Source organism: Selaginella moellendorffii, unplaced genomic scaffold (genome assembly GCF_000143415.4).
Source record: "Selaginella moellendorffii unplaced genomic scaffold, v1.0 SELMOscaffold_8, whole genome shotgun sequence".
NCBI classification, from domain to species: Eukaryota; Viridiplantae; Streptophyta; class Lycopodiopsida; order Selaginellales; family Selaginellaceae; genus Selaginella; species Selaginella moellendorffii.
In genome coordinates, this window is record NW_003314269.1 from 3,473,128 (window position 1) to 3,497,255 (window position 24,128).

General features: G+C 40.9%; 1 protein-coding gene across 1 annotated transcript; it reads right to left on the bottom strand.

Annotated features, from left to right (window-relative positions):
* Positions 1-2,722: 2,722 nt before the first annotated feature.
* Positions 2,723-4,036, bottom strand: LOC9636099 (3-oxo-Delta(4,5)-steroid 5-beta-reductase). Its single transcript, XM_002967476.2, has one exon. The coding sequence runs from the start codon at positions 3,960-3,962 to the stop codon at positions 2,862-2,864; it is 1,101 nt and encodes a 366-aa protein (XP_002967522.1). The 5' UTR covers positions 3,963-4,036; the 3' UTR covers positions 2,723-2,861.
* Positions 4,037-24,128: the final 20,092 nt, after the last annotated feature.

Below are 24,128 nucleotides of genomic sequence, written 5' to 3' on the forward strand. Positions count from 1 at the left end.
TTAACAGGTTGCCGAGTAAATATACTTTATTATTTTTATTTCTTAATGAATAAAATAATCAGCATTATCTAAACTTATTCTGTTTTATAAAGTATTATAATATTTGAATAGTTTAGGTCAAAATTAACTTTTATATTTAATTTTAACAGTATTTAAAAATATAATAAGAAAATAATATTCTGTACATATGGCTTATCTAAATATCATTAAAACATATAAAAATTAACAATAAGTAATGGTATATCAAATGTGGGTTCACTTAGTTTTATGAATGTGTAAGACCATGATTAAAGTTTCAAGTGTTAATACAAAAATATTTAACAACTTTAACAATAAGAGTATAAATTATATTTGTTACTATACTAGCTATTTACAATCTAACTTATTATCAACAAAACTATGATAATGTATTCAGTATTTTATTAAACTATAATATTTTAAAAATTTTTTACTAACTGCAAATATAGTTTATAATTTATAGTTTCTATAACATATATATTTAAAAATAATTATTTTTTGATTGGATTTGGGTAGTAATATATTAATGTTTCTAAAAACTTATTATTTTATATTCTAAGTAAAATATATAATTAATTAATGTCTTGCAGTGGGTGTTAAACCCATATATGCGAAAGGAAATTAATTCATGAGATCCCCTTCTGGGATGTACCATAGATTGATCTTGATTTTCTGAGAAGGGTTTGAGTATTAGTATACTTTTTAGGACCTAAAAAATGAAAAAAAATTTATATATAATATATTTCTAATAATAGAAAAATCATTTTTATATTTTTCTTTGTCAGGTATTTCTCTAAATATATTCATATTTCCAAAGAATAATTTGTATATTATATTTTTGTTAATGAATATTTATTCTTACTTATGCCTAGAAATATATTTTGTTCTAAATATTTATATTATCAAGTTTACAAGAATTGATTTTTGTATTCATCTAGCACTTTCTAGGCATAATTCCCTCAATCAAAGTGGAATACAATATTTATTATTTTAATACTATTCCAATTTAGTTTTTAATATATTAAAAAATCAAAACAATATTTTTCTAAGTACACAGCATATGCTGGGCAAATACTAATTTTTCTCAAGGGAAGTTGCAGGGAAGCCAATTACATATCGAAAAACATGTCGCTGAAAGGGTTGATGAAGAACAGCTCCCGCACCAACGAAAGCGAGAGAAATGAGGTAGCTCTAAGGAAGAGCACTGTTGGAAGTCCGAGCCGGCCAAAGTTTGTGAAGCCATATTCAGGTGCAGATGTCTGCGAAGTTTCTTCGTCAGCAGTAAGTCTGAAAGATTTAAGTTGGTGTTCTAACTTTTGCTTAGCAGAATTCAACGTTAGGAAACTCGAGCGTTGATCCTCATGTCACTTTTGGAAAGGGCCATTCAAGATCTAAAAGCTGGAGTTGCTCAGCGTAAGGAAGTTATATATTTGGTGATGATTTCTAACGTGGCTCTTTGTACTAGTGCATCCGATTCCAGATGTTCTAGAGCCAAATGCCACTGGAAAAGTAAGGCGTTTGCCAAGGGAAATAAAGGCCAAAATAGCGAAAGTTGCTAGACTTGCGGTATGCAGTAAAGATATTTACGAACCGATTCTGAGTCCGTTGTGCTTTTGTAGGCGAGGCAAGGAAAAGTTCCTGACGAGCTTATCGATTGTTTGATGAGCATACTTGGTCATCTGATGCAGTTGAAGACACTGGTACTTTTCTCCACCCTGTTGTTTACTAGAATGTTGTTTTTCTTCTTTACATCTGTAGAGAAATTTGAAGGAGATGGCTTAGTCGCTAAGCAAGAAAAGGAACATCGTTTGTCGCATATGAAGCGTGACTTGACAGAAATTGTTCGCTCAAGGGTACAATCGATACAGGCAAAGGTATAATAATGTTATTAATTGTTGAAAAACTGTCAGGCTGAAGAAGGATTCTCCAACGACGTTCAAGGAGTTGGTGAAAAGAACTACAAATGGGACCAAGCTACAGAAGACTGGATCTGCGAACTCTATGATCAGTACCTAGGTTTACTTGCATTGCAACGTTTGAAGGTGTTAAGTGTTATTCCTCTGCAGGGAACTGATGAGTACTCAAAGTCGCAAGCTCTATATGGAGGTTTATTGTGTCCAAATTTCTCCACCCTACTATATTCTTGAATTTTTTTTTAATTTTATTTTTCCAGCTGGCTGATCTATGGCCTGAGGGCTGGATGGACAAGGACGGGATCAAGAATGCTGTTTACAGAGCGAAAGAAAGGAGAAAAGCTTTGCAGAAACAAGTAAGCGTTTTCTACTATGTACTTTTGCGTTGATTTACAGCACCGTTCCGTGCAGAGTTTAAACGAATCGGCCTTTGGCGTTGGCGCCAAACATTAACGGGACAATTTCCAACCGGGATTTACCTTCTAGTGCTGTTCAAGCTGGGAAGCCTGCTGTTATCTGGAAGCAAATGCAGCGCCTGGACAAGCACGACGATTTCAAGGATAAGAAGTGGGTGGAGGAGTCCATCGATACCGATCCGAGCACGTTGGCTTTACTCAAGTTCAAGAAGCAGACCAAGCCTGTGGGAACTTCGATCGGTGGAGTCAGTCTTTCTAGACAGACCGTCCTGATCCGTCACTTACAGGTGTAAGGTAAGCAGGATTTGGAAAGTTAGATAGCGAAGGACAGCTGGATTCTTCGGATTTTTTGTTCTCTTAAAGTTTGGAAGGGTGGAGAAGGGAAGCACGTAATTGCTATTAGATGGGCCAGAGCATTCGGACCGCACGAGCAACGACTCAGCTGCTCCAAAATTTGTCGTCTGGTAAGATATTCTTCTCTTTCATCTTTCGTATCCAGTAGATTACGGACTTTTCACTGTTCCTGTAAGCCGTGTTCTTTGCTCTTGTTCATGCAGCTGACTACCTGGAACGGGAAGTTGAGACACAAATCGACAGCCCACCACGTCTCGTCCTGTACTGCCGTCTCGAGAAGGCCGTTCTCGACAACGATCTGCTCCCACACGTTTTTCTTATTCTTCAGAAGCTGTTCGAGACTGACTGGCTTTCCATCGTACACCGGACACTCAAGCTTGAACTCCCGAGCCATGACAGCCCAAAGCCTCTCCCAGCTCGTGCAGTCTCCGTCGGCAACGTTAAACGCTTCATTCTTGGCGCTTGGATTCGTCGCAGCCCACAGCTCCTGCTCCGCAACAAGGTCGGCATCCGAAACGTTCGTAAGCGTCTCCCACGACTGCCGGTTTCCTGGAAAATTAAAGCTGAGCTTCTGGTGTTTGCAAATAGCAGCATATATGGCCAAGCTGCCAAGAACGTTGGCGTGGTTCCGAGGAGCAAAGCCGAAGATTATGTTAGGCCGGTGGACGGACCACGTTATGCCCGACGACGGCGAGCATGCCTCGAACAAGATATCCTCCAGAGTGTAGTAGAAGTTTGGAAGGCCGGGGACTCGGGGCAGGTCCTCGCGGAATGGAGGCCGATAGTGCTTGATGGTGCCGAAGTGAAAATACGGTCCCAGGTAGTGCTTGACACCGGTTTGGAGGCAGACGTGCTTGAGTCTCTTGGCAACTGGTAGCAGCGTTTGGAGGACAGATCGCAGCATGAAACCATTGGCCTCGCAGTTCTCCTCCTCGGTGCTCTTCTTTTCCCAGGCAACCCAGAATACATGAGTCACTCCGTCGAGGCTGGAGAGCTTGGGTGTGACTTCGGACAGATTCAGCAGGTTACACTGGATATAGTCGACGTCCGGGTGCTCGAACCAGCGGGGCCTGGGCCGGCGAGCGATGCCGCGGATTCTCCAGGGGGCTCCGGGTGCGTCGGGACGCTGCAAAGCTTCGACCAGGCTATTGCCAACTATGCCGGTCACTCCAACAATGAGAGCTTCGTTGTGACCATCGTGTTTGCTGGCGGCCTCCGGGGGCTCTGTTCTAGAGCAGCAGAGAGGAAGCAGTGAGCACATATTTACCTTTGCGAGAGCTGGGCGCGGCCAAGTCTCAAACAGTAAACCTTTTAAATGACTCCCCCGACCGGAGAGATTCCAATTTCCACGTTTCGACTGTTCAAATAGCTAGAACAGAGGTATCATGAAAGTGATAATGTGGATATAACAAACAATGGTTAAAGCTTTGAGTGTAGCTTTGACAAGGCTCTTCTCCTCGAGCTCTTGGGTTCAAATCCTATGGGCGCCAAAGGAGAACATAATAATAGTATGGTTGAGCTTTGTTTGAAATGCATTCCAAGTGATCTCAAACAAGCTGGCATCATTTGTCGATGGTATTGAGATAGGGGGAAGTGGCTTGCCACAAACTGTATGGAAGAAAATGGAGCAACTAAACTAAATCCCCTTTTGAATCTGATGGGCCACCAGTGAGAAAATGGCTCAATATGTTATCTTAGACTCCATTGACTTTGGATGGATCTTGACACTTTGCTTGACGAAAACAAGCAAATTTGAGCATGTTCCAAATAGTATATAAATAGATATTGCCTTGACTGATATACATTAATAATGGAAAATAGAAGTGCTAATGTGCCAATTACATCCAAGTTTGTGGTAAGTGATTTATATAGAAAATATTAAATATAAGTACTCTAAAAAAAATAATGATCAAAAAAGTTCCACTACTACCTCTCCATGGTCAACATGAATCTGACAATTGTGGTGGGAAATTACTACCTCTCCGGTCAACATGGATGGTGGGAATCTATCAGCTCATGGGACTGAAACATTGGCAATACAAAACAGGCCAGCACCACCCTGTTTTCAACATGGATCAGACAATTTGGGTGGGAATCTTTCAACTCATGGGCTGGTTGGTGTTCCATTAGGCTAGGTTGAAATTACACGGATCTTCAGCACCCGTTTACACTGTTTTGTACGTGTTCTGTGCTCCTTTATAACACACATGAATTAGGAGCATAAATTTGGCTTATAAGCCTCCTGTCTTGTACACTTTTCACTTAAGACATTGTTTGGCTTTATTATGTCACTCCTAGGTAGCGGCTGCAAGGCAATCGATCAATCTAGAAAATGTCTCACTATGATTAAAATCTCACAACCTGACCAGAGTGGCTTTGTGAGTATGGCCCGACATCAATGTGATTGAGTGGAGGTTCGCTTTGAGGCAAGTATCATGTGTGTCAGGCCATAGCGGGTGGCTCAAGGTCTCATAGGGTCACCTAGGAAGTTGACGACTCATGAGCTTTGCCAATGCATCATGTGTAGGTTTAGCTTTAATTCACGGAGTTGTGCTAACTCATGTTTACATTTGTTTAGTTCCTAGGGATGATAGGTCTACCAGTTACTCAAAATAGTGTTAAATGGAATATAGTTTCAACATTTCAATGGTCTAGCTAATAACACAATAATGCTAATCCCAATCTATATGGACAAAATAGGATTGACACCTCAAGGAATTAATAGGAGTATTTCCATTAATGGTGATAATGGTGACAAAAGTGTAATATAGAGATTGTTGTAGTGAAATCATGTAGTCCACAATCTCATATGCTAATTATTATGCACATATTTTTGTCTTTTATGCTTCCCATCTCCTCAAACTCTAGATATATATTTTAAATAGATGATATTTATAACAATTTGGACCTGAAGTGCATAAATATTTATTGCCTTGAAATATACAGAAAAATATTTCCACTTGCTTTTGTTAATATGTAGGATTTGTTTCATTGATTAGAGAGAAGTTTAATATGTGAAGACTGTAATTTGTGGTATACTTCTACATACCCAGAACAATTATGAATTTAAGACCAACGGTGTGTGTTCTAATAATTTTTTTTAAATAATAGAAACTATGATATTTTTCATGAATGATATAAAAATACATTTTTTATTAAACAAAGTGTTGACCATGACTACACCTATTTTCTGGGCACTGAGATCGCTCGAGCAGCAGCAGAAGCCCAAGGCCACAAGGAAGGTCTGGCAACTAGAGCAGGATTGATCATCCCCCTGGCGGTGGAGTGCAAGTTCCATGGCAGATCAACATGTTTGAGGATTGTGAGAGGTAGAACTTTGTGTGGCCGATGCCACCAGACAATTGAAGATCACATGTTTTCTTCTCACACAGTATTTCTTGACAGGAACAGAAATAATGCAAGCAGTGAATGCTCAATTGTTATTTAGAGCTTGCTGGAAGGCATTTGAACGCTTGATCAGGTTATTTGAGTCTTACGGTAAGTCTCTCCCCAAGGGAGAGACTGCTACTTGGACAGTGACAAGCTCATAGTGCTGGATCTTGAGGTTGAGACCCTGGCAAGGAGATGAGGAAGTGAGCAATGGGATCACGCTTAACACCAAGGCATTCCAGAAGGTGATCAATCACATTGGCAGCTTTGGTGAGCTGGGAGGCATGACCCTTTAAGTGCCGCAAGGCAAATGGCTCATGCCGAATTGGCCAAAGAACAAACATCTATCTCACCTACAAGCTTGGGAGCTTTGTCGCTCATTTCTTCGTCACCACTATTATCATCACTACTGCTTGAATTGATTGGATAATTCTGTGTGGTACAAATATAAGGGATTGATAAAATGAATTGAAATACACACTTATTTTCAATAATTTTGGCAATGCCTGGTATAGAGGCTACTCCTCCAACATGTAAGGTGACTAACTCATGCTCGATTAGAAAAGAAAAAAGAAGGCTTATTAGGAGGATACTTGAGAAAAACTTCATTTTTAAGTCCAAGCAACCTATAAAATACTGGCAATGCTTAATGCGACTGAAGACTATGACTATAGTTACTGTAAGGAACTAACTCCCTGAGGTGTCGTAGGCTAAAGGATCTCCGAAAGCATGACCAAAATGATAAAGAGTTCATCGGATGGGACCGAGTCTGAGATCGAGTCCATGACCGACTCGGAGACCGAGTTCAAAATAGAGTCCGGAATTGAGTCCGAGGCCGACTCGGAGACCGAGTTCGAGACCGAGTTCGAGACGGAGTCTGAGATCCAAAATCGAGTCCGAGACCGAATCCGAGGTCAAGTCCAAGGTCGGGTCCGAGATCGGGTCCAAGATCGAGTCCGAGATCGAGTTCGAGACCAAATCCAAAGTCGGATCCAAGATCAAGTCCGAGATCGAGCCAGAGACTGAGTCCGAGTACTAATATGGGTCAAGGGGTGAAAGCCCAAAGCGTGCGTCTCCCCGGGGGGGTGGGGGGGGGGCTGCAGGGGGTTCCAAAAGTATAGTAGGGATAGTGAGGTCCAAGAACTAGTTTTGAAGGAACTCTTCAGTGGGGCTTCCAAACTGACTTGAGGTTGGGACTGGGACTGAGGGGCTTTGGGTGGGAGTGAGCATGGACTTGGTTGGTGCCGGAGGGGCTATCCAAGGAAGTGCTCAAGAGCAGCTCCCACTCTCGAAAGGGAAACCGACTATGGTGCTCCCAGCTCATGTGGAGTGGTGCCCCACTTGAGTACCATGCAATTCATTGGTCCTCGCCCTTCCTAAGGGCTTGGACCTTCCCTTCGGGATGAAAGTGGGGGGGTAGAGGTACCCATACCGGGCCGTTAGGCCACGGTGTTTTGCCCTGGCGTCCCGAAGCAAATGTTGCACGCGAAACTTGGGATTTAGAGGGTCCCATGATCAAGTCTTGTGGTACCAAGGGGTGTTAGGAACCTGGAAGCTTGGTATGCTTGGCTGCTTGTGCTTGTGAGGAGTGTAGCCGAACCTTAAGTCCAGTCTAACCCGGGGAGGGGGTTCTGGAGGACACTCCTAAAACAGTATCGCACCAAGTTGAAATTCAGCACAGCCTATCACCCGCAAACAGGTAATGGGTATTAAGTCAAGATTGATGGCACTAACACTTCTTGACAGACGGACAAATAGAAAAGGTGAATAGGCAGCTGGAGGATTATTTGCGATGCTATGTCTCGGGAGACCAGACCTATTGGGTAAGTCATTTGGGATTTGCGAAAATGTGTTATAACAACTCACCACATTCGAGTATCGGGGTGAGTCCATGGGAAGTCATCAATGGGCAAACCATTGAAGGTCCTGTGGAACTCGGCGTGGCCGAGTATCATGGAGAGTTACCCACAGTAGAGGCATTTACGGCGGAAAGACTCAACATTTGGAATCTAGTGAGGGATTCCTGGCTCAACAAAGGCAAACTAAGTACGCGAACTAGAAGTGCCGGGATGTAGAGTTCCAAGCTGTAGAGAAGGTGTGGCTGAACACCAAGAATCTCAGGCTACCAAGTGGGATCAGCCGGAAGCTGACCCAAAGGTAAAAATGCATGTATTTCTGTAAATGAATTGATCTTGAGTTCCTTAAGCAGGTTCGCGGGGCCTTACAAGATTGAGGCCCGAATCAGTAAAGTGGCTTACCGTCTCTGACTTCCTCAAGAGATGGGGAAGATGCATCCCGTGTTCCACGTGAACTTACTCAAGCCGTATTTTGAGGATCCGCTTTGCAAGGACCAAGTGAGACCTTTACCTGAGGTTATCCAAGGGGAAGAGGAATACGAAGTCAAGGCCATCCTCAATGCGCGCAAGAGCAAGTGACAAGGACGCGAGGTGAGAGAGTTCCATGTGAAGTGGAAAGGATTTCCACACTGCGAAGCAATATGGGAACTGGAGGAGAACCTAGCGAACGCGTGAGATCTAGTGGAGGAATTTCTGCAAGGCAGAACTCTATGTATTTATGCAAAGTTCAATTAAAAATATCAATTTGAAAAATTGAGCAATGGCATATGTTGGGACCCGAATGCGCGCCGAAGGTAAGCTAATTAGCATGGGTTAGCTAGGTCGACCAGGCGTAGGGAACTACATCTGACTCCCTGCGGGGATGTCGAATCCGTAGACGTATTCTACGGAGGTTGGGTTCGAGTCCCAACCCCCTAGTAAAGCAAGGCTAGGTTCAAGTCCCGACCCTATACTAGGGCGTGGTGAGGTGAGGAGTATAGGGACACCTATATTCCGTTGTCATGGGCTCTTGGCCGGGGAGGCTAACTTAGGCACACCGCTAAGTGGGGGGATGCCCCCAGAGACATGGTCAACAAGTCGTAGGATAAAAAAGAGACGTTCGATGTGGGCATTGAACTTCTTCTATGGGTGGTGGAGTTGTAAGGAACCAACTCCCCGAGGTGTCGTAGGCTAAAGGATCCCCGAAAGCATGACCAAAATGATAAAGAGTTCATCGGATGGGACTGAGTTTGAGATCGAGTCCAAGACCGACTCGGAGACCGAGTTCGAAATAGAGTCCGAAATTGAGTCTGAGGCCGACTCGGAGACCGAGTTTGAGACAGAGTCCGAGATCCGAAATCGGGTCCGAGACCGAGTCCGAGGTCGAGTCCAAGGTCGGGTCCGAGATCGGGTCCAAGATTGAGTCTGAGACCGAATCCGAAGTCGGATATGAGATTGAATCTGAGATTGAGCCAGAGACTGAGACCGAGTACTAATATGGGTCAAGGGGTGAAAGCCTAAAGCGTGCATCTCCCAAGGGGGGGGCTGTAGGGGGTTCCAAAAGTATAGTAGGGATAGTGAGGTCCAGGAATCAGTTTTGAAGGAACTCTTCAGTGGGGCTTCCAAACTGACTTGAGGTTGGGACTAGGATCGAGGGGATTTGGGTGGGAGTGAGCATGGACTTGGTTGGTGCTAGAGGCCATCCAAGGAAGTGCTCAAGAGCAGCTCCCACTCTCGAAAGGGAAACCGACTATGGTGCTCCCGGCTCATGTGGAGTGGTGCCCCACTTGAGTACCATGTGGCTCATTGGTCCTCACCCTTCCTAGGGGCTTGGACCTTCCTTTCGGGATGGAAGTGGGGGGGTAGAGGTACTCATACCGGGCCGTTAGGCCACGGTGTTTTGCCCTGGCGTCCCGAAGTAAGTGTTGCACGCGAGACTTGGGATTTAGAGGGTCCCATGATCAAGTCTTGTGGTACCAAGGGGTGTTAGGAACCTAGAGGCTTGGTGTGCTTGGCTACTTGTGCCTGCAGGGAGTGTAGCCGAACCTTAAGTTTAGTCTAACCCGGGGAGGGGGATTGGGAGAGATTTGGTAATTCGTGGATGGATGGCTAACACTCTGTTGTTCACGCAGTGAGTAGTTGAGACCAAGTAGGACCAAGTAGGAGCTGGTACCATAGGCGAGAACCTTGGTGAGGGAACTTAGCAAAAGCCAAAGCAGTGTTGGACGGATAAACGAGGTAAGTTGGCAAATTGGAAAGGAAAAATTTGTGGCTTACAGTTACCCATTGATAGGACATTGCTGACAATGGCTTTATGTAGTCCTAGAAGAGAATTGCTAAAAGGAGAAAGTGCAAAGCGTAACCTCATTACCATACAATGAGGTAAGTTTTTTACTTTCTTTACTAGGTGAATTCATGGGTGCAAAGATAGGGACACACATGACAGTAGGTTCTATCTCTTGCTAATTGTGATGCCCATGAGTGTGGTATCAAAAAATCTTGTGGGAATGCACAATGCTCTTACTCATCCAAGTTGTAGCATGAGGTGATAAATTATGTATATCTTCCAGATCAAAATCCAAAATTGGTAGAGATTTGCATTCTGTTGAATGGGTTTAGCAAGAGAGTAAATATTTATTTTTAAGTGAATAAATTTATTTATAAGGCTTTATGAATAAAATAATCAACTTCACCCAAGCTTATTCTGTTTTATAATCTTTGAATATTTTAGGTCAAATTAAATTTTATAATTTAATATAATAGTATTCACAAATATAATAGGAAAACTATATTTTATACAGATGGCCTGTTTAGAAAACATATGGAACCTAACAGGTTTGTTATGAGTGTGTCCAATTGTTAATATAACTGAATACTTTATTTTTAATGCTTTATGAGTAAAATAATCAACTTTACCAAAAATAAACCAACCCACATTTGGTATATCAATCACCTAGTATTGGATTCCATATGTTTTAGTGATATCTAAACGGGGCATCTATGAAAAATATAGTTTTTTAATTATATTTATAAATACTGCTAAATTAAAATATAAAAACAAATAAATTAAACAAATTTAATAATAAGAGTATATATTATATTTTTATATGTAGCCTTAGATATTTTCTAACTTCAAATATAATTTATTAGAACATAATACTATGGAATATAATATTTAAATTTATAGTTTCTATAATATATATTTATAAAAAAATTTGTTAGTAATTTATTTCTGGATGGATCTGGGTAGTAATATATTAATGTTTCTTCACATTTATTGTTTTATATTCTAAGAAAAATACATAATTTATTAATGTCTCATTAATAAAAAATTTATTAATAATTATTCTTAGTAATTATTCTCTTTTGTTTGATAAAATTTTAAGGCAATTTTATCCTAAGTAAAATTTAATTGTTATATATTATATTATTAATAATATAAATTTCATTTTTACTCTTTTTATTCAGGTATTTTTCTAAATATATATTTTTTTAAAATAATAATCTATATCTATAGTTTTTACTAATGAATTTTTATTCTTACTTATGCTTAGGTATTATCAAGTTTACAAGAGCAAAAATTATATATAAAATCCTTGATTTTTCTGGCATTTGTTAGGCATAATTCCCTCAAGTCTTCTTTCAAAGTGGAATACAATATTTATTGTTTTGATACTATTCCAATTTAATTTTTAAAATAGCAAAATTATGGTAATCAAAATAGTATTTTGCTAACTGAGCAGCATATGCTGGGCAATAGCTAGTATTTTGATAAGGTTTTGTCTTGGCCAATAGCTGTCTAGCACAATTTACATGCCTATTGGCTCTTCCTGCCTTGGTCAAAGCTTTGGATATATCATTACTTAGCAAATAATTGGAAGTGAAGAAGGTTATGTAGCTGATGTCAATGGTGTTTTCCCCAGTGATGAAGGTGTTGACAAAGAAGATGCCTTGTGTGGGCATAGTGAAAAGTTGGCTATTGCATGCGCCTTAATCAACTCCAAGCCTGGGACAACTATAAAAATCGTGAAGAAACTTAGGGTTTGTGATGATTGTCATAATGCTACTGCCAGAATCTCTGAGGTTGAGGGTAGAGAAATTGTGTGCAGGGATGCTAGATGTCTTCAGAAATGGCATTTGCTCATGCAATGATTATTTTTGATCATGATCACAGATTTACCTGATCTGTGAAGCAAATATTTCATCTCCATTTTGCATTCTATCTTTGTTTTCTAATATGATATTACTGTTTCAAGTTGCAAATGTGTTGGCTGGCGAGGGCTTCTGAGTATTCTCTAGTGATTTTGCTTGGCATGCAAAGCGGGGCACACTGCTTCGATAAGCAGTGTCCTCCAGTCTTCCATGTCATCGCTGCTGTGACTGTGGTGCTTGGGGAAGAAAAGAAGATGGCATGAGACATGGTTTCTGTCCCTGTCTTGCAGAGCAGGCAGCATCCTGCCTCCCTGGGTGTCCATCTTCACACGAGTTCAATGTGTAATGAGTGTGCCTACTTATCAGAAGTCGGTAAACTAATAAAGACCACTTGACTGTCCCCAAATTTTTCTTGCCGAGAGGCACAGGCTCCTTTTCCATCATGCCAGCTTGACTGAAAACTTTTCAAGTGCTTATAGAACTAGAGAGCCTGCTTGGATCTCTCATATGCTGCACAAGAATTTTCCACTCAATCTTTGTAGGATGCCCCAGCTAGGAATAGGTAAGATCTTTCTGTTCTTGCAAAAGAAATTCAATTTTCAGGTTCTGTGCTGGGTTTCAACATGCAACAAGTTGGCTCTCAAAATGGTAGCCATACTGCCATGGCAGGGCGGGCACAATTGAAGGCATTCATTTTACCAGCAGTGGATGACTTTGAACTCTTGATTTTAAGCAAACACCTCTGGGTCAGCTCTGAGATCAATGCTGTCTCAGCCATAGTCACTGGAGTAGTTCCCAGTGAGAAATTTTTCATGTCTCTTTCTACAACTACAATTCTCTTATATAAAACACTGTAAAAGAATTGGAGTTGTGCTTCAAGCTATCACTATATGGATCAATGACCCACTAATTCACAAAGGTTAAGGAAAAGCCACTTAAGGACGTTGAGGAGTCTCTGCTAGTAGCTAAATTTGGGTGTTTTACATGTTTGCTTCACATATGTGTCCTTTATATGATGTCAATAACAACACATTAAGAGCATGGTGTTGTGCTAGAAATCTGGATGCTGGATGGCTTCTTTTGAATTTTTTTACCCATAAAACTCTTGGCCAATGTATTTGTCTTTTCACTCAAATTTAAAGTTTTTCGAGAACTTTGCCTTGCCAACCCACCAGCATTTTGCTGGGAAATTTCTAGTAAGTATATATGGCCATGCTAAAAGAGTTAGTATATTTAATTTTAAAATTTTTAGTTCAAACTTAAAATTATATGTAAAGTCCAGATGTACAATTACAATGTCTTATAATATTATTAGTATTATGGAATTTTAGTAATTATTGAATTCAGACCACTCACTTCTATATATAAACTAGGGATATACACATTTCTATATTTTCCATACACTCATATTGGTGGAGGATTGTCTTTGAGGAGTGCTTAAATTTATGCTTTTGGTTTAAATCTAATTTTTCCATTGTTTAAAACTTTTATTGTCTTATAATATTATTTTATTTCTCCTCTTTTATTTTCTTCTTTTTATTTATCTTTATGGTAGAGCAGCAACCTCCTCATCTTTTGACTTTGGAGTAGAAATTAGTGCAATAGCTAGATGTTATGTAATTGCAATAATTAGACTCAATGTAAGCGACAAAATTTTCCATTTTATTTTATTTATTTAACCGCACTTTTGACCACTTGGAGTGCATTTGGGCACTCAATCTCAAACTCCATCTTGGGTCCTTCTCGAACTCTATATTGGACTCTTTCTTGGACTCTATCATGGACTTTTTTTCAAACTCCATCTCAGGTCCATCTTGGGTCCATTTTAGACTCAGTCTCAACACTTCTATATGTTATATGTTAGTCCTTTTATGTCCCTTTTCTAGAGGCTCACTTATTGATTATTTCATTCTCGTTCATTGAGCACTTCATTGGGAGTTCTATTCCCACTTTTGATTTTTCGAGTTAAAGATTTTCTTCCAAACATGTTACACTCATTTAGCTTTTGCCTCAGTCACTACTATATGGCACCCTCTTGGCTCCACTTTGGGGCTTAGAGATTTGTGTTTTATAACTCCACCACCCATAGATAAATTTTGATGTCCTCATTGAATGATAAACCATTTCATAAAGTAACCCTATTATAGATTACCATTTTCCTTAGCACCAAGACAATATTCGTCAATGGTTCAACATTGAAGGCTCACCATGCCTTTCCCATCCTCTAAGGAGCATAGTCTCTCTAACTTAAAATCTTATTAAATCATATATAATGGTTCTTTCCCTTTGTTAATTTAGTTCTCACTAAATATATTAGAGATACTTTCTTTATCTTGAGTAGTCCTGGCCTAACCATCATACTTTGGAACTATGATATTGACTTTTTGAGTCAATTTCCTTAATGTTTTCAACACTTTGACTTGCATATATTGTGCAAACTTCACTTCCCCATCTTAAAAAGTCCTTCAATTGAGGGCACTATCATCCTCTCTTTTATTTCGTGCCTCTCTAAGCACTAAGTTCCACTTATCCATAATTTCTATTAGGGTTATCCATAACTTTATTATTTGGCTATATCTCTTGGAGTTTTCACCTCCACCACATTAGAGCACTTGAGAAATCCATCTTTAGAAATATATTTATTTTCTCACAATCCGTTGGCATCCACCATATGGGTGTTCTTCGCCTAATTTTTAGTTTGGATTCCTTCCAATAATTTTCAAAGCCCATTCTTGGCCACTAGTCTTTTGCTTTTATCCTTTGATTATTGCACCAAGTAACATAGAATCATTATTTCCATCCTTAAGCTATCTTTTCAGTTCTATAGTAAAATTTTTTGTTTGCTAAATTCAAAGAGTGTTCACCTTTATTAAGTCTCTCTAGCACTTTTTATTGTGGGCTCTAACTATAGCCTAACGTTGCAACTCTCTTATAAATCCTTTCTTAGAGACTATTTTCTTGGATTCACAATACTATTGCATTACCACAACTTATTTCCCTTAAGTGTCTTTCCCACTTGGTCACCTTAACTAAGTCACACTATACCATTTCTTCAAATCACTATTTTAAACTAGAAACACCATTCTTTAACCCATTAAAGAGCTTTATCTTTGACTATCAGCCATGGAATCACCTAGTGATCCCATATAGACAACTTAATAAATTTACCAATAGATATTAAATTTATAAGACCTTTAAAATGTTGATGATGACCTTGGAGGCATCCTCCATACTTGGTGGTGTGCCCAAACTAACCCTTCCAGCCAAAGGTCCATAGCAATTGAGATTGGGTGTCTCTATCTCATTCACCACATTCTTAATACACTTGCACTAAAGTAAGTTAGATATATCAAGTTTTCACACTAAATATTTTAACTATGTATCATAACTCTAGAGCATCCCCTGTTTAACAATATGCCTAAGCTAGCCTTTTTACTGAGAGTCCATGAGTATAAAAATGAGTATCGTTATATTCCAAATTATCACCACACCCTAGTAGGTTAGGATTTAAATTGAAGAACTAGAGGGTTGGGACTTAAACTAACTTCCATATATGCATTTACAAATAACATTACTCAAGATGCCTGAATTGACTCCTCATGTTGGTGCACCAACTTAATTCAATATGTGCTAAGGATCACCATTTAGGAATTTAGTTCCTCCGAGCTTCCTAATCCTCTCACTTGACAAGCTAACCTGTCTTTGATTATGGTTGGACTCCCCCATGCTGGGCTCTATTGGCCACACTTTTGAAATTATCACCTTCAACTAGGGTCTTCATTCCTCCAACTTGCTAATCCCACTTAGCAAGTCATCAAACTAATGTAACATGATTCTTTGCATAAATGTGAAATTTTTAAAACACCACTTTTCTTTAAAACCCTTTTTTTAAACCTTGGGGGAACCCCCCCCCCCCCCCCCCCCAATCTTGATAGCATTGCCTCATGACAAATTTTAAGACTATGCTTTTGCTATGCCACTTTAATTTTGCACAATCCCATGAACTATTTATATTTGTCTTTCTAGATACCAACTTACCTAGAATTATTTTTGGGAATATTGAAGAGACTTTATCCCTTAATTTTTTAAGGCTTCTTTTTTTGCAAACTTTTTAATTGCCATATTTTTTAATATAAATGATTTCATACTTTATACTCTCCATGGCAACATAGTTGCTAGTAGCAACACCTTTGAGCACCACTTTATTCACCACTCATAATTTATATAACCATTCTTGGCCATGCCCTTTAATTTCTATGATTTGGTTCTATCCTGTAGCGCATGTGATCATAGGATGAGATTTGGATATACTGTTACCATGGATCTTTAGAACCTTGGGGGATAAATGGGGATAAAATAACTACTAAGGGCTCTCTCATCAAGCAATTGCCCCTTTTTCAGTTGGCTTAAAAGGAGAGAATTAAGGTGCGTTATATTTGGTATCAGAGGGCAATTGTCTCAGCGATTCCTATCCAACTTTTGTCGGATTTTCTGACTCAAGTTGCATACGCAGAGACTTTTCTAGTAAATCTGAAGCGACTTGTGTAGGATTAGTTGGATAGTACCATTCGGTAAGAACGTTGTATGCATGTTCAATTACTGATAGAGGCATGCATGCAGCTAGTAGGATGGTGAAGAGGAACCATGCTGATGATGCTGAAACCTCTAGACGGGTGAATTGAGAGGAGGAAACTCCTGCTAGAGATGCTGCGGAAGAGGCTGAGGCCGAGCCGGAAGAGGAAGAGCCAGATGCTGTGGTGTTGTAACGTACGGCTCAAGAAGTCGAGATCGAGAATTTGCAAAGGGAGATTCGCAAATTGAAGAAGGAGAACAAGAAGAGGAAGAAAGAAGCTGAGGCAGCTAAACTAGCTAAGCCTAAGCAACCGGACTTCTCTTCAAGTTCTGAGGACGATGAAGTTCTGCAGCCGCCCCCGGTTGCACGAGTTTCAAAATTCAAGCCTCCGAAACCACCCAACTTTAGAGGCATGCGGGACTATCAAGTTTTGGAGGACTGGGTCTACAATATGGAAAATTATTTCATAGTGGCAGACGTAGATGATCATACAAAAGTTATGTGCGCGCAATCCTTTCTCACTGATCATGCCAAAACTTGGTGGTGCTAGGTGTGTGCTGCAAAAGGGCAGACTAGAAGTTGGACCAAGATGCGGTCTCGTATCCATAAGGAATACTTGCCGGATGATCTTGGTCTGAGACTTCGTGCGGAGCTGCGATAGTTAAAGCAATGAGGGGATCTCATGCATTACGTTAATGCGTTTGCTCAGAAGTGCATTATGATTGCAAATATGAGTGACGAAGATGCTCAGAGTTATTTTTTGGAGGGTTTAAGTTCACTTTCTCGCAATGAGATTTTGAAGTTTAAGCCAAAGACGTACCTGGAGTGTAAGGAGGCAGCACAGAAAGTTGCCTTTAGTCACTCGCTCATGGAACAATATCAGCAATTGTATGTTGGTAACTCAGATAAGAATAAAAATTCTGAGAATAAACAAGGTGATCGGAAACAGAGGGTGGAAAGCAGGTTTTGCCCTGGAGGCTCACAAGCAACGGTTAACAAAGGTGGTGGTGGTTGGAGACCACCAGCAGCTTCTTCTGGTCCTAGGCCCTCTGTTCCTCCTCCTGGTGGGTACAAGCAGCAGAACCTGCAAAACTTGCTCCTAGCGGAACGGGTAGTGTAGGTCATTGCTTCCATTGTGGAGAGTTGGGAGATAGGTCCTCGGAATGTCCCAACAAGCATAAGACAAGGTCTCGAGTTAATGTCATGAGGGAAGATGGTGGTGGTGAAGCTGAAGGGGTTGACGAGTTGGTTAATGCAGACTATGAGGAAGAAGAGGTGAGTAACTTTCGTTGCTTTCCTCAAGTTTTTCTTGCAGTCAATGCAAACACTGATCCGTTGATGTATCTAGTAGGCTTTATCCATGGATACCGAATCCGAATGATGATTGACACAGGAGCTATGCACAGCGTGATATCTGAAGACTTAGTTAAATTGTTAGGATTGAATGCTGAGCAAATATTGCCTATGCACTTCCAATTTGCGGAAGGTGGGCAAGTAGCCAGAAAGTTTGTGAGTGATGTTCCAATAAAGATATCCAAGTGGAAAGAAAGAGTGGACTTGGTAGTGTTGAAGATACCAGATTTTCAGATGGTGTTTGGTACGGATTTCTTCAACAAGTATATCAAAGGGATTTATGGTGCTAGACAAAGTTGCATCACGTTGAAGTCAAAAGGACGTCCTGATGTATCCTTTCAATTGCAAAAGCGTTCCTCAAAGGATTGGGATGCAAAGTTCCTGACTACGAGAGCCGCTCAAAAAGCAGCTAAGAAGGGATGTCGGACGTTTTGGGTTCAAGTGATGGAAGCTGAGAGTGTTAGTGACTCAGTTCGAATCAGCAACGGGGTTGATCTTGTACCAAAGAAGATATTGGAGTTGTTGGCGAGGAATCAGGATATCTTTCCAAAGGATTTGCCGCCAAGGTTACCTCCTAGCCGTGAGGTTGATCATCAGATTGAGGTTATTCCGAGTTCTAAACCACCTTCGAAAGCTTCATATCGGTTGAACATCAAGGAGATGGCTGAACTCAAGAAGCAACTCACGGAGCTTCTTGATAAAGGTCATATCCGACCAAGCAAGTCACCTTATGGAGCGCTGGTCCTTTTTGTTATGAAAAAGGATGGAACCATGAGGATGTGTATTGACTATCGGGCACTCAACAAGATCACAGTTAAAAATAGTCCTTTGCCTCGCATTGATGACTTGTTTGACCAACTCTTAAAGGCTAAGTATTTTACGCGACTTGATTTGCGGTCCGGGTATCATTAGATACGGATGGCAGATTAGGATGTGGAGAAGACAGCCTTTAAGACTCGGTATGGATCTTATGAGTTCCTTGTCATGCCATTCGGGTTATGCAATGCTCCGGCAATGTTCAGCACTATGATGGATAGAATATTCGGAGATTATTTGGATACATTTGTTGTCCTATATATCAACGATGTTCTAGTCTTTAGCGAAACATTGGAGGATCATTTGAAACACTTGGAGCTGGTGTTTCAGAAGTTGTGTGAACACAAACTGTATGTTAAGGAAAGTAAATGCGCTTTTGGACAATTGCACGTAAACTTTCTTGGACATATAGTTGGTGGTGGCATGATTGACGTTGATCCAAAGAAGGTGGAAGCAGTGAAGTCCTGGGAAGTTCTGACCACTGTATCAGATGTTCGTTCCTTTCTCAGTTTGGTGGGATACTATCGCAAGTTTGTCCGTAATTTTGCAAGAATTGCTCTTCCGTTGACTGAGTTGACGAAGAGTAGTATTCTGTTTCACTGGACACCAGCTTATCAGCGTGCTTTTGTACGGTTGAAGGAGATTTTGACTACGGTTCCTGTTCTCAGGATCCCAGATCTTGATAAACCCTTCAAAGTGCATTGTGATGCATCTGGTTATGCTATTGGTGCTGTGTTACAGCAAGATTGTGACAAAGCGGTTGGTGTTACGCTAAGGCAACATGGTTGTCCCATTGCATTCTATTCCAAGAAATTGGATGAGACCCAACGAAGATGGCCAACACATGAGAAAGAGATGTTTGCTATAGTGTCGGCCCTGGAACACTGGAGACACTACTTGGGTGGACATACCAAGGTTTATACAGATAGTAACACACTAAGCTACTTTGCTATGCAGCCTAAGCTTATGCCAAAGTAGGCTCGTTGGCAAGAGAAGCTTGCTAAATATGATATTGAAATCATATATAAACCAGGTAAAGACAATATTGTTCTGGATGCATTGAGTCGTCAAGCTCAATTCCGGGCAATATTGGCAATTAGTTCGGACTGGTTGGAGGACGTTCGGGCTTCGTATGGAAGTGATTCATTGGCGAAGGCAATCTTACGCCATGCAAAGTTGTCAAAGCAGAACTCTGGTAGCAAGGCAGCGAAAGTTGCTAACCACACCAATGCGAAGCTTCACTTCTCGGTTCGGGATGGATTTATATTCTATAAGCAAGAAAGATTGTATCTTCCCTTTAAGGATCTACAACAGTTGTTTCTGCAGGAACATCATGATGTTCCAGCAGCAAGACATGGTGGACAGCGAAAAACTCTGGCTTCATTGAAAAAGGGATTTTTCTGGTCTAGTATGGAAGGTGATGTAGTGGATTATGTCCGTTCCTGCCCTATATGCTAGCAATGTAAGCACAAAACTGAGAAGCAGGCTGGAAAGTTGCAGTGCATTCCAACACCGGCATGGCCATTTCAAAGTGTGACACTTGATTTCGTCACTTGCTTGCTGAAGTCTAAGGGTTATGATACTTTAATGGTGGTTGTGGATCGGTTGTCAAAGATTGCACACTTCATTCCAACTATGGGAACAGTGAATGTGAAACAAGCAGCAAAGCTCTTTTTCCATGAAGTCATGCGGGTTCGTGGTCTTCCCGAAGAGATGATCTTGAATAGGGATTCGAGGTTTACGGGGAAGTTTTGGGGCACACTGTTCCAGCTGTTTGGTACCAAGCTAAAATTTAGTACGGCTTATCATCCTCAGACTGATGGGCAGACCGAACGTGTGAATGCCCAAGTTGAGGATTATCTACGGTACTATGTTGCGGCGGACTAACGCGATTGGGTTGAGCATTTGGATACAGCAAAAATAGGTTATAACAACACATTTCACAGTGCTATAGGCTGTTCTCCATGGGAGATGCTGCAAGGGAATGCTCATGGGGTTCCTCAACAGATTGTTGTACCGAAATCTATGTTCGAAATGTTGGTCCCGACTGTTGAGACTTATGCGGAGCAGCTACACCAAGGTTGGTCTAGGGCTACTGAGGCGATGGGCAAAGTTCAGAATAAGTATCGACATGATAAGGATCAGCATTGTCGGGATGTATCCTATCAAGTGGGAGATCAGGTGTGGCTACCTTCCTAGAACTTGAACATTAAGGGATGTTTATCTCAGAAGTTATTGCCGAGATATGTTGGACCCTATCGGGTGGTGAAGCGAGTTGGTGATGTATCCTATAAGTTGGATCTTCCGGATGAGTTGTCCAATGTACATAATGTGTTTCATGTCAGTTTACTGGCACCATATCATGTTGCTGCGGATCGCTCTGTGGACATTCGTCCCCCTCTGAAAGTTGTGAATGGTGACATGGAGTATGAGGTTGAAGCGATTCTCTTGTCTCGCAAAGCTCATGGTGGTCGTTCCAAGGAATATCTAGTTAAGTGGAAAGGTTACCCAACTTGTGAATCAACTTGGGAACCTCTTAGGAATTTTACACATGCTCATAAGCTTGTCACGGAGTATGAGAATAGTAATAAAGACTAGTTTTTGTAAAAAAAAAAAAAACTTTGTAATAAATCTTGCAAATCAATAAAGTAATATATTCCTTTCAATCACAAGTGTCGTTTCTCTCGTTTGTTCATACTTGGGTCAGTTTTGGCAAGTTGACTTTGGCACTTCGATGCATGGGTCCAATCCATAACCATGGGGATAACTATTATAGATTGATCACAAGTCCCCACCTTTTTCTCGATGACTCATTTTCGAAAAGGGTCGTGTAAACAACTTAATCTACTAGTTTATAATAGTTGTCTAAATCTTCCCGACGGGGTTGATTTCTTGCTCAGGGGCAGTTGGGCCTTTGGCCTTCTCCCTATGTCCCTGTGGGCAGGGATGTTCATTCCTTTGTAAGCCGAGTGGTACTCGGAGCAGCAAGGGTGGCTAACTTCGTTAGTCATTTCCTTGTTAGCGACGGCCAGAGGGTGTCTGAGTCTTAACGTCTTTGGACGTAGAGGAGAGGTCGTTCCATAATTCATTTAAGTCGGTGTATTTCCCACATAGTGTGCTTTCCATTAACTTTCGAAGTTGTTTCCTTGACGGTTTGCTAGACTCGGGTATGCATCGACGAGGATGTCGATCTTCCCCAAGGGGGGGGAGAGTGTCGTGAATGTGACTTCGGGTATCGAAAGATACTTGTCGATTAGTCCTTATGGACACTCTTTCCTTACTGCCATGACGGTAGAAGGTCAGTACAGTTGGTTCCCTTTATTGTTCCCACTTGAGCTAGTTGAGAAACTGGTCAATGACCGTGTACTTAAATCGGTATTGAGACTAGTCCCTCAATATCGCTGAATGATAGCTTACCGTGTCTACCAAACACCCTCACTATCATGCCCTTAGTGTTGGTCTCATTTCAGTCCCATATGCTATTTATGAAAAGTGTCTAGATTCGCATATCTACGGAATGTAGAGATCGGCCTGAACACAATGGTGTTCGTCCCGTGTCCAAATTCACAATCTAAGGACATTCCATATTTAGTAAGTTTCGAACTTGTCCAAGAGACTAACTCCTGGTACTAAGGGAGGCTTGGGGTGAAAGCCCAAAGCATGTGTCCCTCAAGGGGGGGGCTATGGGGGGTTTTAAATATATAGTAGGGATAGTGGTTGGAATGTATGTTCGACCACTTGAGACATTAGTTCGGCTCCTGCTGGGCTGTGTCGCTCCTTGTTTTGCGTCCGGCTTGGGTCTAAGCCTAAGCTCCATGCTGCTCTAGTCGGTGGAGTACCCTCCTCCTTGTGTTAGGCCACCGGTATGCCAAAATTGTGCCAGACTCCGTTTGACACCATTTTTGCGTGTAGGTGCTGGATACGGGGAGCTGGTGCTCATGGGATTGTACCGGACCCTCGTTTGTAGTGCAACGGGCTTGGAGTTTGGCTCCAAATTCAGGTGCATTACATTTGGTATCAAAGAGTGTAGCGCATGTGATCATGGGATGAGATTTGGATATACTGTCACTGTGGATCCTTGGAACCTTGGGGGATAAATGGGGATAAAATAGCCATTAAGGGCTTTCTCATCAAGCAATTGCCCTTTTTCCAGTTGGCTTAAGGGGAGAGAGATAAGATGCGCTACAGTTGGTATTGGAGCAAATAGCACGGGTTCGATTCCCATTGATTAATGGCTACTTAAAAATATAATATACCCTTGAGCAAGGTATATTCCTACCCCTAAATTTGAAATTGTACGTATTGGGCATCCATGCGTACGTCCTTCCTCTTGTGTGGAGTATCCACGGACGAAGGTATCCACCGTGGGACTGTAGTACGGGTGGATGACTAGTTGCTTCACATGGAATAACTGATTTACACAATGGAAGGATTGGTAGATTGAGTGCAGAAATGGAGGTGTTGGTTCCCCTTGGCTCAGTAAGGGTTGTTAGTCAATAGTCAATGAAGACATTGACATCTCTGAAGGGAGGGTGAGTATAGTGCATGTGATCATGGGATGAGATTTGGATATGGTGTCACCATGGATCTTTGGAACATTGGGGGATAAATGAGGATAAAATAGCCACTAAGGGCTCTCTCATCAAGCAATTGCCCCTTTTCCAATTGACATATCCCTTGACTTTATTAAGTTATATAACTTTTGGACTTTGTTAATCCAATATCCTGTAAGGCTTAGCCTCATAATTACTTTTGAGGTGCCACCACACGTGAATACGACTTCTTGTTTTCACATCCTATTCATAAAGACCATCTTTGCAAATGTTACTCTAACACTTGATTATCTTTTGTTCCACATAGGTTACTTTTGCCACTTAAAACCATCTTTTCATATGATGAGAACATTGATTCATCCTTTGAGTGTACCCTCTTAACACCTTAGGTTGTTCCAGTTGTTATTAAAGGTAGCTCCAATTATCATTTCAAGAACATTTGTTCTCATCCATATTTAACCTCTTACAATCATTAACTCTAGACTTAATTCATGAACACCATCCTCAACTATATAAGAATAATTTTGCAACTCCTTTATTGTTTAGGAGTCTTTATCCTTTTTGTGATCCCAACTATAGTTATTTACCACAACTACATTAGTTAATTTGCTAAATCAAATGTTTATATAAATCACATCCTTAACTCTTTGAGAAAAATCTTTTATTATTCATAAAATCCCAAAGTCATTCCTTATTGGCCCCTTTTTATCCACTATATTGCATATATGTTCATATATGAATTAAAGTGGAGAGTC